The 15920-nt window shown below is 40.2% G+C and overlaps 1 protein-coding gene across 2 annotated transcripts in view; it reads right to left on the minus strand.

The window, feature by feature from the left end:
- Positions 1-1777: 1777 nt before the first annotated feature.
- atp6v1a (ATPase H+ transporting V1 subunit A) overlaps positions 1778-15920 on the minus strand; it is a 42293-nt gene continuing 28150 nt past the window's right edge. For both annotated transcript variants that reach the window (XM_008120478.3, XM_003227295.4), the window contains exons 11-15: positions 12127-12190; positions 8778-8981; positions 7670-7764; positions 4547-4718; positions 1778-3683 (exon numbers count right to left, since the gene is read on the minus strand). In XM_008120478.3, coding sequence (XP_008118685.1) covers positions 3591-3683; positions 4547-4718; positions 7670-7764; positions 8778-8981; positions 12127-12190 — 628 coding nt within the window. In that variant the 3' untranslated portion in view covers positions 1778-3590. The remainder of the gene's footprint in view (positions 3684-4546; positions 4719-7669; positions 7765-8777; positions 8982-12126; positions 12191-15920) is intronic.

Consider the following 15920-nt stretch of genomic DNA (forward strand, 5'->3'; position numbering starts at 1 on the left):
TCATAGTGACCATGGTATTTCCCTTGAAGAATGGTCTTGTACCATAAATATTCCTTTATCTGTTCAGGATTTTAATTGGGAAAATATGTTCTCATTCCTAAAGTGTGGATGTTCAAGCAGAGCTTAAATGAGAAAGCATTCTGGCACCATCAGATAACTAGTTTTTCCAGATTAGGAGAGACATGTAGAAAGGAGTTTCTGATCTCACTAGAATTCATTTAGCTTGTCACAAGCAAATTGATAATACAGTTATAATGTATAAAAAACCACAAAGTTAAAAACTTGGCATTGTGCTAAATTTCCTTTGACCAGAAGCTGGCCAATTCAAGTGCCTCTGGTGTCGCTGTAAGAAGGTCCTCCATTCTGCATGTGGCAGGGCTCAGGTTGCATTGTAGTAAGTGGTCTGTGGTTTGCTCTTCTCCACACTCGCATGTTGCGGACTCCACTTTGTAGCCCCATTTCTTAAGATTGGCTCTGCATCTTGTGTAACACACCCGGGCGTTCCCTGGGCAACGTCTTTGTAGATGGCTGATTCTCTCACAAAAGAAGCGACTTGCAATGTGCACCAACCAAACAAATCTCACTGGAAGCTTTGGGAGCCATTTTGGAAAACAGTGATATCTGTGATTGTTTCATCTTTAATTTCTAAATTAGTTCATTCTTTAGAGTTGTCTCTTCTTATTAGATGCATTATCTGTGATGATCTGTGTTGGGTAACAAGAAAAGGTTATGAGCCCAGAATCAGTGCAGAGCACCCAAGGAGTACATCCATGCCACAGTTCATAGGTGTGGCAGCCTTTGCCTTAGTAAAGTCTGTTTTGCAAATAATTAGCTGTACTAATGACTTCAGCCTAAGGATTTGATGGAAGTTTAGAGCCTTGAAGCACACACTTGATCATCTCAACAATGTTCTGTTCTTTCTCTGCAACATAATTTCTTTCAGTGAATGGCAATTTCTGAACTTCTTTCCAAGATGATGGTTCATGGACCTCTGCTCCAGAGTGGAGAGAAGACAGATATGACACAATAGATATCTTTAATTATATGAAAGGAGCCTATGTTGCTGTAATGCAGGCATGGGCAAACTTTTTTTGCCGTGGGGCCGCATTTCAGGCCCAGCCAAAAGGGCTGAGCTAGGAGGGAGGTGTGGTGGGCCCGGGAATGGGAGGGCAGGGCTGGGCGGGGCCTGGGTCATCTTCAGATTGCTCGTCTTTTTGGCATAAGGCTGAGGTGGGCCACCGTGGACAAGAGAACAAGGAAAATGAGGAGGGCCTGTGAAGAGGGCCTGAAGCAAGCGCCCAAAGGGCTGCATCTGGCTCCCAGGGCTTAGTTTGCCCATGCCTGCTTGTAATGCCTTGAAGAAGCAAAGGAAACAGAAGGAAGCATTTTTTTACTGTAAGTGTTGTTCAACAGTGGAATGGATTATCTCAGAAGATTGTGAATTCTCCATCATTGGCAGTCTGTATATGGAGACTGGATGGGAAGATTTCAGGGAGGCTTTAGTATTGTACTGCATGTGAGGGAATTGGATTAGGTTGTCTTTGTGGTACCTTCCAACCCTAAAATTTATGAATTATACAAATGGGTTCTTCTGATATTGGACAGAACCTTTGAGAGCTGTGTATAGGAATTTCTCTAGAAATCTGCCTACCCAGTTTTTCAAAATTAAGAACTGCTTAGAATTGTCTTTATTTTAAATTATGCTTTACAATAAACTTCAATGTTTTATAACAGGAAGCTCCAATGTTTTATTACATGAAGGATAGGTTACAAGACGTATATTCTCACCCTTTTTATTTTCATTGATTTGAACAATTGTACACAATTTCTAACAACAAATATAATGTACTAACAGTGTCCTTTCCTTCTCCCTCAATCATTCCTTCTACTTTTTCATGAATCAGTTTGCAGCAATACAGTGAACATCTGCTTTTCTAACACTGAAAATAGATACAACACAAGGAGACAAAATATGAAACAACTGCTAGTTCCAGGTAGGTTATTTTACCAAACAATAAATAGCTGTGTTATTAGGCTTCTTTTGTAAAAAGCCCCACAGCCTCTGAAAGCCAGTTAATAGTAGTTTTGGAGACATGAAATGCTACATACATACGATACAATACAGTCAATAAGGAGTTAAGTAAGAGAAAGCTTCACACTAATCATTCGTACACCACTCTGCAGAAACACAAATAAGTTAATTAACACTTTTAATGCAGAAATGGTAAGAAATTAAGATGTGGTTTCAATGATTAACTGCCATTTATTTGAAAGCAATGAGAGAAAAGTCTCACATTATCTCTGTGTTCTCCAAGCCTACACTGATCTAGTTCCACAGTAGAAGCCGTTTTGCAAAAACAGTCAATGCAAACATCTGGGGCATGCCTACTTGATTCCAGTTCAGTATTGAAAAGTACAACTTGGAAGTCGAACTGTAACTGTAGAAGACTAAGATGCTTCTAATGCAAGGAGTTTGAGCTGTGTCAGGGCACCATTATTTTTTGTCATAAGTTTCCGTTCTTTATTATTGGAATTACATATGGGAACCAGAAATAATAGTTCGCTGATTCGAGGTAAGAAAATATGTCTACCCAAGCAGGCTGAGCTGGATCATTGACAGAGAAGCAGCAGGAACGTCCTTCAAATCAGAGTTGCAAGCTCTGTAAACTGAAAGCCTTAGGCAAAGATAGTCTCTTATCCAACAAAGTTAAGAACAGCTATTTCACTGAAAGAGTAATGAAAGTAATTTTGTGGAAATTCTTTTGTTTTGACCAAAGAGCCAAACAAAATATTTTGAGCTCCCACATTTGTTGTAATAAGTGTATGGATTGTGCCAGAATGTAAACAATGCAAGGAAAAAAAGTCTGGGTGACTGGTCCACAGTGTCATGCACTTTGCACGTGAGAAAAAAATAAAAATACTTAAGCAGATGTCTTGTAGCATGGGAGGTTTTAGGAAGAAGGGAAAGACATATTTCTGTGACAGTTGTAAGAATGCCTGATCTTGAAAACAAATAAAATCCATAATTAAAGAAAACTAGTTGAACCTCTGGACAGAAGAGTTGCTGTTCCTCTTGCACACACCTTTGTCCAGCAGTTCTGGGGATTTTTAGCACTCTTGCTGAAACGAGGGTGGGTTGAAGGAGAAATGAGGAAAGTAATTTTAGCTACAGTGTTTGTGTTCTAATAGTGGCAAGAGCAGCTTCAAAATACAATAAATAAATCCTCTCTCTCAAGCGTTAGAACTTGATTACTTAAAATATAATTAGAAACCAGGTTCAGCTACTCTTTTATTCTCTCAATACATCAGCATGATTTTTTCCTTCCCATGTATGCTTTGACTCCCTTAGTTCTCTTCCAAAAAGAGAGAAACTGTCCGCTGAGAGGTCAAATCTAATGGCTGCCACTTCAGATTACAGGAACCATTGTGAAATATGCTTTATAGCTTTAAGCACAGGTTCACATTCACACATCGAGCTACTAAACTGAACAGGAATGTATTAAAGATACTTTTTCAACAAAATGTACATCTTCTATTATCAGGAAAACCAGAAGGAACACAATCAGGTGGCGCTCCCAGAAGAATGCCCTCTAGTCTTCTAGACTGCGGAATGCATTCTGCATATCTTCAAAAAGCTGTGCATAATCTGCTTTGATCTTTGCCTCGCCATCTTTCGCTGGGTCCTGAAAGCCAATAGATAAAAAGAAAAGATATTGCTTGAATTTATTTTGAAAAGCAGTCACTTCTCAGAAACTTACAAATATTTCCTTTCTGAAGAAAGTCACCCAGAGGCCCTTCAGTAGACTACACTGCTATTTTTCTCTCCCCGTTTCACACTGGATTTAGACAATACAACTGATGTTCAAACTCACTGCTAGCCATCAATGATGGACTGAATGAAGGCCAAGAAACCGAAGCTACATCCTGATAAAATGGATGAGTAGTTGCCTAATGCGCTCCTTGGTTCTCTTAAATTTATGTAAGATTAATACAACGGCATCTATAGGCAGTCCCCGAGTTACAAACATCCAACTTAATATCTGACTACTTAGTTACAAGCGGGAGTGAGACAACAGAAAGTGAGAGAAAGTCTATCCCTAGGAAGGAAAACTTCTGAAAGAGTTATCATGGGGAAAAGGAGTTTCCACTGGAGCTTTATCACCAATACTTCTTTCCACAAAAAGCCAATTTTTTCAAAATCCAATCATCATAGGGATAGAAAGTGAGGTGAAATCTTCTGAACAGACAGCACAAACACCACAGAGGTGTTAACCCTTCCCTATGCGATCCAAAACTTTAAAAAAATTGGCTGGAATTGCACTTAAAAATGTATCTGTTCTGACTTACAATTTCAGCTTAGGAACAAACCTACAGGACCTATCTTGTTTGTTATTCAGGGACTGCCTGCACTTGAATTCTTATAATCGAAGACTGCAAGACAAGCCAAAATTCTGCTCTTTCTCCCCGTCTCCCAATAAAGATCACTTAGCACAAATGAGAGAAGAAAATTGTGTTATTTTACTGTCACTCCAATGTGAAGACATACCTTGAATTTCATAGATGTGAGTCGGTAGAGGATCTCATTCATGTTCTCTCTGATAATGGCCCAAGTAATCTTATTGTCACTCTGGGCAGTCGTCTCAACTGCTCGACGTGCCATATCATAGAACGCAATCATGTTGGACAGCATCCCCACAGTCTTATAAAATGGGCAGAACCTAATGAACATAGCACAGAAGTGACTATAAACCCAGCAGATTGAAAAAGATCAAAAACCCAGCAACAGCTAAATAAATCTAAAGCTGTTCCTATCTTTACCTTTCAGAAACAGCATGTTATTCCCAAAGATTTCTCCTTTACCCACCCAGGTATATGAGTAAAGAGAAGGTTGCTTACCTGTAACCATGTTTCTCCGAGTGGTCACCTGTGAAATTCGCACATATGGTATCCCTCAGCTATGCTGACAGCTTACGGAACCTTCTAGAGCTTTCTAGATCATATCTGGCCGAGGCCCCACCCACTTCCCTATATATAGCCCGTGCAATGGGCAACCGCCTCAGTTCCCCTGCCGTGACAGCAGTAAGGTTAGAGGCATGACATTAGCGGGGAGGATGGGCGGGGATGTGCGAATTTCACAGGTGACCACTCGGAGAAACATGGTTACAGGTAAGCAACCTTCTCTTTCTCCATCGTGGTCAACTGTGAAATACGCACATATGGTAGATTAGCGAGCTACTAACCTTGGATGGTGGGAGTCATGCCACCGAAGAAAAAAGTATTGCCCTTCCAAATTCTGCATCCTTTCAAGACACTGCATCAACTTTATAATGTCTGATGAATGTCGATGGGGTAGCCCAGGCAGCTGCTCGACAAACCACGTCCAAAGGGACACCTCTCATGAACGCTGTAGACGTTGACATAGACCTCGTAGAGTGACCCTTCACATGTTCTGGCAACTTGCGACCTGTTGACTTATATGCTTGATGAATCGTGGCAACTATCCATGCTGACAATCGCTGAGTTGTAACTGGAGTACCCCTAGCATCTTTCAGATATTTTAAAAAGAATCTTGGGGACTTTCGAATTTCAGATGTTCTATTAATGTAAAAGGCAAGTGCTCTTCGGACATCCAACCTATGGAGAGATTTCTCTAAGTCTGATGTTGGATTTTGAAAGAATGCTGGGAGCACTATCTCCTGTGATGTATGAAATCTAGACGCTACCTTAGGGAGGAATGCGATGTCAGTGCGTAAGACTACTTTGTCCTTATGAAAACGGATGTATGGTGCATCCGAACGTAGAGCACACAATTCGCTTGCTCTTCTTGCAGAAGTGATTGCTACTAGGAATGCTGTTTTCCAAGTCAGGTAAGTTAACTCTGCTGTCGCCATCGGTTCAAATGGGAGTTTTGTTAGAGAAGATAGTACTAGTTCTAAACTCCAACATGGTACTACAGGAGTTACTGAAGGTCTTAAATTCCTGAAGCCTCGAAGAAAAAGACCTACTAATGGGTCGGCAAAACACGATGGGAGACCGGCTTTCCTCCTATACCAGGACATTGCCGCGAGGTAACATTTCAACGACGATAGTGATAATCCTGCATCTGCCAGGGAGCCTAAGAAGTCTAGAATAATATTGGATGGTGCTGTTTCAGGTTGTTCACCTCTTTGCTCTGCAAATATTGTAAACCGTTTCCATTTATACGTATATGATTTTTTTTGTCGATGATCTGTGAGCAGCAATTAAGATATTTTGTACTTGAGGGTAGTAGTGCTTGCTCATAAAGCATTGCTTTAAGTCTTGTCTCCCTATTTTTCCTTGCCTGAGGGGTAAAACCCTGGCAAATGGTGCAAGATTGTATTACATGCCCTTCCCCTAGGCACAGGAGGCACTTTGAGTGGCCATCAGACTCAGGTAATTTACCCCTGCAGGAGGAGCATCTTTTAAATGCTGTAGATGATGCCATTGGTAGAATGGATGCCTCAATGAGGGTAGCAGTAGAAGAATTCACTATTGCTGTCAAGCGGAAAAAGGGGAACTGAGGCGGTTGCCCATTGCACAGGCTATATATAGGGAAGTGGGCGGGGCCTCGGCCAGATATGATCTAGAAAGCTCTAGAAGGTTCCGTAAGCTGTCAGCATAGCTGAGGGATACCATATGTGCGTATTTCACAGTTGACCACGATGGAGAAAAGAATAAAGAGCCCTTTGTCCCATTGTAATCTGTCAATTATTTTGACTGGGGGATGTAGGAGGCTGCTCTCACACTGAAAGCCTTTCCCTGGAGCAGGGGTTCTTTAACTTTTTCAGCCACTGAGCCCCTTTTGAAGCAAAAGTTTCTTGGGAAGCCCCAAGAAATATTTATACTTTATCTTATATATTATATTATATATAATGCATATATATCAGGCATGGCCAAAGGTTTTGACCAGCATAAACTTAACAGTATTTCCGTGGAAGACCCCAGGAGCCATCCAGTCCAACCCCCTTTTGCCATGTAGGAAAAGTCCAATCAAAGCACCCCCAACAGATGACCATTTAGCCTTTGTAATAATAATAATAATAGTAATAGGAGAAACTCCAAGGGGCATCCAGTCCAACCCTCTCCTGTCATGCAGGAAAAGTACAATCAAAGCACTCGCAACAGATAACCATTCAGCCTTTGTAGTAGTTGTAGTAGTAGTAGTAGTAATAGTAATAATAATAGGATAAACCCCAGGGGCCATCCAGTCCAATCCTCTTCCGCCATGCAGGAAAAGCACAATCAAAGCACCCTCAACAGATGGTCACCCAGCCTTTGTAACAACAACAGCAGCAGCAGAAACCCCAGGTGCCATTCAGTTCAACTTCCTTCTGCGATACAGGAAAAGCGCAGTCAAAGCACAAGGGATGGGAGAGAAATAGGGTTTTTGAAGGAAGCAAGGTGAGAGGGAAAGGATCTGGGTGGTGAAGGCAGCAAGGGGGAAAGGTTTTGGCAGTGAGGAAGCGAGAAAAAAGGCTTTTGGGGCAAGGGGGAGAGGAGATGTAGGAAAGAGGAGGGAAAATTTGGAGGGGGAAGAGGAGACGGAACCGTAGGGGCTCTTAGTATGCTTCATGGATCCCCAAGGGCTCGGTGGAGCACATTTTGAAAACCGCTGTCTTGTAAGATAAACAAATTGCTCACTGCATACCTGTCATACGGTGTATAGCCATTTTGCTGTAGGAAGTCGTCTTTTATGAGCTTGGCCACTTCTAATGTGATTTTATCTGTTTCTGCCAAGGAAGCCTACCGTGTGTGTGTGTGAGTGAGTGAGAGAGAGAGAGAGAGAGAGAGAGAGAGAGAGACCTGGTTAACATCTTGGTTTGTCACTTCATCTATCATAGTAAAATGTTCAACAAGTGACCCTTGGAATTATTTTCTCTACAAATGATTAGTTCATATATCTGGAGACAGCTATCTGTCCCTTTGTCCCCCCAGTAATCTGGGGGAAAGAAAGAGTAGAAAGAAATGAGGGGGAGGGTACTGACCCTATCTAATGCAAGCACAATCCCCAACAGATAACACTGCTATCTCAGGAATATGATCACCAAAGAGTGAAATGAAATTCATGACCTTTGCAATAAAGGTTCATTTCTTTGCGTTGTTTCCCATCCAGTGGAGTTGCCTTTCTAGACACTGAAATACTATGACTATTTCCCTATCACTCTTCTATCATTCTATTCTATTCCTATTCTGTTCTGTTCATCTATCATTATATCCTATCACTATCACTTTTCTATGCCATCCTGGGTTCTTTCTGACAAGCCACTCCCATGTCTGTAACTAAGAGACCTAAGTAAGTTGGATGTTTGAACGCGGGGACTACTTGTACAATAAAATTAATCATCTCTTAAAACATTTAAAAATCTATTAGAAATTATACATAATTTTAAAAAGATAAAGAAAGCATAACCAATAAAAGCTCCCTCCACTCCACTTAGATATTAAAAGCCTCCTTAAACAAAACACATCTTTGCCTGCTAGTGTGAGGTGAGCAGGGAGGGACGCAGTCTGTGTATGCCAGAGGGTGGAGGAAACCACGGAGAAAGCTCTCTCTTGTGTCCTCACCAAGGGAGCCTGTGATCAGACCAAAACAAAACTTTCCTGTAATGATTTTGGAGATCTGGCAAGTTTGTATGGGAAGTGCAGTCCTTCAGACAGTCTGGACCAAAACAGTATAAGGTTTACACCATTTGCAAAGATGACTACAAAACTGTAACAACCCAGAGGGCAAAGCACTCTGATCCCCCTTCACTCACCTTCCCCACCAGCTGTACAATCTCCGCAAGATCCTCCTCTTCCTGCAAGATTTCCTTTGCTTTAGTCCTCAAGGGGACAAACTCTGGAAACTGCTTGTCATAATACTCATCCAGAGCACGTGTGTATTTGCTGTAGCTGATGAGCCAGTTCACAGACGGAAAATGCTTACGCTGAGCAAGCTTCTTATCCAAGCCCCAGAACACCTAAACAAAGATACACTGACCATTTTAAACAGAACCAGTCATACGTAATAACTGCAGTTGTAAGACCAGTTTCCCAAAAATGTGCTTTAACTGAAGATCAAGCAACCCGCTGGAGAACTGTTATAAGACTAAGAAGCCTATCTGGTCTAAGCATTTTTAACGGTGAACTTTTCTTTATTTTATCTATCATCCTTAGGTATTTTAGTGAGCATGGAAGCATGCATCTGAGGAAACAGACTTATAATGGTTCCCCAAAATTTCTCTAGAAGCATTTTTTTACTGGACAGTTTTTCTTTTTTGTCAGACCCACAGCTATAAGAATTGCTCACCCAATTCTTAAAACTATGTTTGAAAGAAAGCAAAGCATTTCAATTTCACAAAATATGGTTTTGTAGCCCTTTCTAGATTGATGAAAAATGCATTTAATTTAAATCGGGACTTTTTAAAGACATTAATACAAGAATTGAATATGGGAGAAAAATTAACCAATGCAATAAAAGCGATATATGACTTACAAAAGGCTAAACTAAGAATTAATGGACAGATGACGGAGGAGTTTGATATACTTAAGGGAACTAGAAAAGGATGTCCCTTGTCACCATTGATATTTATAATGTCATTAGAGCCATTAATGAAAGCAATAAGAGAAGATCAAACGATTAAGGGATCTAAAGTTGGTAAATATGAATATAAGATAAGAGCTTTCGCAGATGATGTACTTGGGATAATGGAAGACCCAAGTAAAAATATAATAAGATGGATGCAGAAAGTAAAAGAATTTGGAGCAGTTGCAGGATTTAAAGTTAATACGTCAAAAACGAAATTACTAACGAAGAATGTAGAGAAGAAAAAACAGGACATGATTAAAGAACAAACAGGCCTGGAAATATTTAAGAAATTTAAGTACTTAGGAGCATGGATAACGACTAAAAATGGACAATTGTTAAAGAATAATTATGAAGAAACCTGGAAAAAAATACAGAAGGATTTACAAAAATGGACTTATTTGAAGTTGTCACTCTTAGGCTGCATATCATTAGTTAAGATGAATATACTACCGAAACTGATGTTTCTTTTTCAAAACCTCCCAATAATTAGAAGTCTATCACTTTTTATAAAATGAAGAAAAGAGATTCTAAAATTTATATGGGCCAGAGGAAGACCAAGAATAAAATACGATAATTTGATTGATAAGAAAAACAGAGGGGGTTTGGGCCTCCCAGAATTTAACGCATACCACGATGCATGTGCTATGACATGGATAAAAGACTGGATATTACTGAACAAAGAAGACTTTTTAAATATAGAAGGGAATGGTTTAAGAGTAGGATGGCATGCCTATTTATGGTATGAAAGAGAAAAAAAAGGAAAAGAATTTTGGCAATCACTTTGTGAGAGCGTCCTTACTAAGAGTATGGCAAAAATACAAAAAGCACCTTTATTCTAAAACACCTCTATGGATCTCTCCTATGGAAGCTCACCAGAGAAGACTTTTAGGATGGAGAAAATGGCCAACCTACAGAGATTTGTTAAATAAAAGTACAAATAATATTAAAATGTATGAGGAATTAAAACAAAAATTCCCTAATATTACTTGGTTACACTATATGCAAATAAAAGACTATTACAATCAAGATAAAAAACTAGGTTTTAGTTGGGAAGAAGTGATCTGGGATAGGATTTTAAAATTAGAAAAGAAAGTAATATCAAATATTTATAATATATTACTTACCTGGCTGACTGAAAAGGAACAGGTTAAAAATTGCATGATAAAATGGGCCCAAAATTTAAGAAGGCCTGTCTAAATGAAAGAATGGGAACAAATGTGGAACAAAAAATTAAAATATACATATGCAACGGATTTGAAAGAGAATTGGATAAAAATGTTCCACAGATGGTATACTACACCGAAACAATTAGCCAAAATGTACAAAACAGTTTCTGATAAGTGTTGGAAATGTAAAGAACAAGTTGGCTCCTTCTATCACATGTAGTGGTTTTGTAAAGAAGCAACAAAGTTTTGGACGAAGATTCATGAAGAATCACAAAAGGTTTTAAAGAGAAACTTTATAGGATTTACAGATTTAGACTTACAATTGACTGAACAAGAAGATAAACTTTTCACTTATATTACGACCACCGCTAGAATTGTTTTCGCTAGAGAATGGAAACAGGAATCAGCCCCACCAATTGAGGAGTGGGTGGAGAAGATAAGAGAAATAAAGGATATGGACGAACTGACTTTTTTGTTGAAGAAAAATACAGGCAAGATAATGAAAAGAACGAATTGGGATGATCTTCAGGACTATCTGGATAATTTGAGAAAATGAAGATTACGAGAGACAATTTTACTATTTTTTTTCTTTAGTAAGAAAAAATATTATTGAATAATAAGAAAATATTATCCAAGAAGATGGAATGGAAGTCACATTTTTTTGTTTTTTGTTTTTTGTGTGTGGGTATACTTTTATAGATTTTAAACTTTTATCTTTCTCTTTTTCCTACTTTCCTATACCTTGGTTGTTCTCACTCTTTCAATGTAGTATAAAAAATTTAATAAAATTCTTTTAAAAAAAGAAAAGAAAATGCATTTAATAATGCTGTTGTTGCTGTTACTACTACTGCTACTTACCCATCTCTCCCCATGGATTGAGCTAAGGATAACAACAGATTAAAATTCCACATAAACTAATTAACACATACACCAATTTAAAAGAACATATAAAACCAATACAATCTGTTCATAGATTAAAATTTGTAATTTAAAAAACATCTGGGTAGGCCTGCAGAAATGCTGGTTTAAATTCAGGTGACGTATTCAGTTATTAGAGCTCTTCTGGCAGGTCATTCCACAGTCTAGGAGTGGCTGAAGAAAAAATCCAATGGGTGACCATTTTCAGTCTAGGCTGACTGATTACAGATCCCCTGTAGGACTTGAGTGTATGAGGCAGATTATACTTTGGCATAAAACATTTCCACACAACAATATCGTAAAGATCAAATTCATCAGGTTTCTGAACCTTCAAAAGGCTTGGGCCTCCCAAACGAATTCTTGAAGATTTACCTTATTGCTTAATATTTATTCCCATTCATTAAGATGATACAATTAGTGGTCCCCTTATTTTGCTTTGGAACCTGGACCTACCTGAACAATGCCCAGAGTAGCCGAAGTGACTGGGTCAGAGAAGTCACCACCAGGAGGAGATACACTAAGGAGGGATGAGAGTTGAGAAGTGCAAAAGTATGAACAATAGCATTATTCATGTTAAACTAAGGAGAACATCTGCCATATAACCCTTAGACTCAAGAGTTCAGATTTCCCCTTACAAGCCAAATTCTTCTTTTGTTTCTTGGAGTAGAAATCTGAGACAAGAGTGTATCTAATCACTCCTGGAACACTGAGCTGATAAGCCAAATTCATGATAAATTGTAGAACTCTAAAACGAAGATCTGAACCAGCAGCTAATGACAGTTTCCAGTTCTCACAAAGATACCATATTACAATACTAATGGAGCAAACAATTGGTCTTATCCTAGCTCCCATGATATTCTATTTATTTGCTCTGATAGTGTAATACCAACTTATTTATTTCGTGTCAAAAGCATTGGTACAGCAAATACATTTCAAATAATGGAAATAAATAGAAAAGAAAAGAAATCACAAGCAACTAAATAGTTTTGGACCAAAAGCGGGCAACAGCAACCGCATTGTCTGTAGCTTTAAACAACTCCTCGTCCGTACATGAGGCAGGGCATTGTGGGCAAGCATACATATGCTGAGTTGTTTGTTCAGCTCCACAGTCACACAAGGTGGAGGATTCCTCCAGGTAGTGCCACCTTGCCAAGTTGTCTTTTGATCTGCCCACTCCACTTCTGAGTCTGTTCAGGAACTTCCAAGTTGCCCATTCCTGGTTTGCCCCTGGAGGAAGACCCTCTTGGGGGGCCATCCAGTTAGAATTGCCAGGTTTAGCTGCCCAGAGGGACACCCTTGCTGTTGCTGAGGGTGGTTCTCATGAAGCCCTTCCTTGATTTGAGTCTGGTGGGAGGAGGGTGATAGCCATGCAGTGGGTGGCTTTCACAATGTTCAACCTTTTTTCTCTCACCGTTAGCAACTTCCCGTCGCACGTCAGGAGGGGCAATGCCAGCTAACTTGTAGAGTTTATCAACAGGTGTAGGTTTAAGGCATCCCGTGATGATTCTGCATGTTTCATTCAGTGCTATGTCCACCTGCTTTGCATGGGCAGACTTGTGCCAAACAGGACAGGCATACTCTCCAGTTGAGAAAGACAAGGCCAGGGCTGATGTTCTTATTACTTGTGGGTCTGCACCCCATGCGCTGCCAGTCAGTTTCCGCAGGATGTTATTGCGTGCAGCTACTTTGTGCTTGGTGTTCATGCAGTGTTTCCTATATGTTAGTGTTCGGTCTAAGGTGACACCAAGGTATTTAGGATGGAAACAGTGTTCAAGCTCTTGGCCTTCCCAAGTAACTTTCAGTTTCCTGTTGGCTTCGCGGTTACGTAGGTGGAAAGCACACACTTGTGTCTTGGCAGGGTTAGGCTTCAGGTGGTTCTCTTTGTAGTAGCTGGAGAGATCTTTCAAGGCATTGGTGAGTTGCTTTTCAACTGTTTCAAAATCTTTTGCTTGTAATACCAACTCAGTCCATTGGTTCCGCTAGTTCATTATTGTCTACCCGAAACACTTTTTCTGGAATTCCATCCCTATTGGAGATACCAAGGGTTTCTTCCTGGAAGGCATCGACTCTATGATAGAGCTTTGAGTGTTCCTTGTGAGGGGTATCAGACACTCAAGCTCACATACGTCAGGAGAAAGTTAAACATGAGGATGGTCATTCAAATGCCAGAGTTATACAGAATTGCACAGAAATAAGGCAAGGTGGGAGGCGGTGTCTGCTCCCTCCTCGCCCCATCAAACCAGACAACTTTTCTCTCCAGTTTTATCTTGTAGTTTCTAGTAAATGTGTTTATTACTTTTATTTTTTTTAAAAATCCTTCACGTTCCATATTATTGTCTCTTGATTCACTTTGGAGTGCACATAGAATCATAGAATCATAGAATAGTAGAGTTGGAAGAGACCTCATGGGCCATCTAGTCCAACCCCCTGCTAAGAAGCAGGAAATCGCATTCAAAGCACCCCTGATAGATGGCCATCCAGCTTCTGCTTAAAAGCCTCCAAAGAAGGAGCCTCCACCACAGTCCAGGGGAGAAAGTTCCACTGCCGAACAGCCCTCACAGTGAGGAAATTCTTCCTGATGTTCAGGTGGAATCTCCTTTCCTGTAGTTTGAAGCCATTGTTCCGCGTCCTAGTCTGCAGGGCAGCAGAAAACAAGCTTGCTCCCTCCTCCCTATGACTTCCCTTCACGTATTTGTACATGGTTATCATGTCTCCTCTTAGCCTTCTCTTCTGCAGGCTAAACATGCCCAGTTCTTTAAGCCGCTCCTCATAGGGCTTGTTCTCCAAACCCTTGATCATTTTAGTTGCCCTCCTCTGGACACATTCCAGCTTGTAAACATCTCCCTTCAACTGTGGTGCCCAGAATTGGACACAGTATTCCAGGTGTGGTCTGACCAAGGCAGAATAGAGGGGGAGCATGACTTCCCTGGATCTTGATGCTATACCCTTATTTATGCAAGCCAAAATCCCATTGGCTTTCTTAGCATCACATTATAGGCTCATATTTAACTTGTTGTCCACGAGGACTTCAAGCTCTTTTTCACACGTACAGCTGTCAAGCCAGGAGTCCCCCATTCTGTATCTTTGCATTTCATTTTTTCTGCCGAAGTGAAGTATCTTGCATTTGTCCCTGTTGAACTTCATTTCGTTAGTTCTGGCCCATCTCTCTAATCTGTTAAGATCGTTTTGAATTCTGCTCCTGTCTTCTGGAGTGTTAGCTATCCCTCCCAGTTTGGTGTCATCTGCAAACTTGATGATCGTGCCTTCTAACCCTTCGTCTAAGTCGTTAATAAAGACATTGAACAGAACAGGGCCCAGGACGTAGCCCTGCAGCACTCCACTCGTGACTTCTTTCCAAGATGAAGATAACGCATTGGTGAGCACCCTTTGGGTTCATTCACTTAGCCAATTACAGATCCACCTAACCGTAGTTTTGTCTAGCCCACATTTTACTAGTTTGTTTGCCAGAAGGTCGTGGGAGACTTTGTCGAAGGCCTTACTGAAATCCATGTAGGCTGCATCCACAGCATTCCCTGTATCAACCCAACTCGTAACTCTGTCGAAAAAAGAGTTCAGATTAGTCTGGCATGACTTGTTTTTGGTAAATCCGTGTTGGCTATTAGCAATGACTGCATTTGTTTCTAGATGTTCGCAGACCACTTCCTTAATGATCTTTTCCAGAATCTTGCCTGAGGCTGACCAGACGGTAATTGTTTGGGTCATTCTTTTTTCCCTTCTTGAAGATAGGGACCACATTCGCCCTCCTCCAATCCTCTGGGACTTCTCCCGTTCTCCAAGAACTCTCGAAGATAATTGCCAGTGGTTCTGAAATAACCTCAGCTAGTTCCTTCAATACTCTTGGATGTAGCTGATCTGGCCCTGGGGACTTGAATTCGTTTAGAGAGGCCAGGTGTTCCTGGACAACTTGTTTTCCTATTTGAGGTTGGATTTCTACTTTGATCTGCTTGCTACATTCCTAAAGCCAGTGTTCCATGATACCCTTTTAAAGTCTAATTTGTATTTTAATATATGTATTTCATAGAAGTACATTTTAATGTGTGTATTTTAGATAATATTTTATGATCATGTGTGTTTTTAGTTATGTTATTTTATGGTGATGTGTTTTTGCTATGTTTAGCTATGTTACCCACCACAAGGAGAGGTAGGTAAGAAATAATAATAATAATAATAATAATAATAATAATAATAATAACAACAACAACAACAACCCATAAGCATGCAATGGT

Source organism: Anolis carolinensis, chromosome 2, assembly GCF_035594765.1.
Source record: "Anolis carolinensis isolate JA03-04 chromosome 2, rAnoCar3.1.pri, whole genome shotgun sequence".
Taxonomy (NCBI): Eukaryota; Metazoa; Chordata; class Lepidosauria; order Squamata; family Dactyloidae; genus Anolis; species Anolis carolinensis.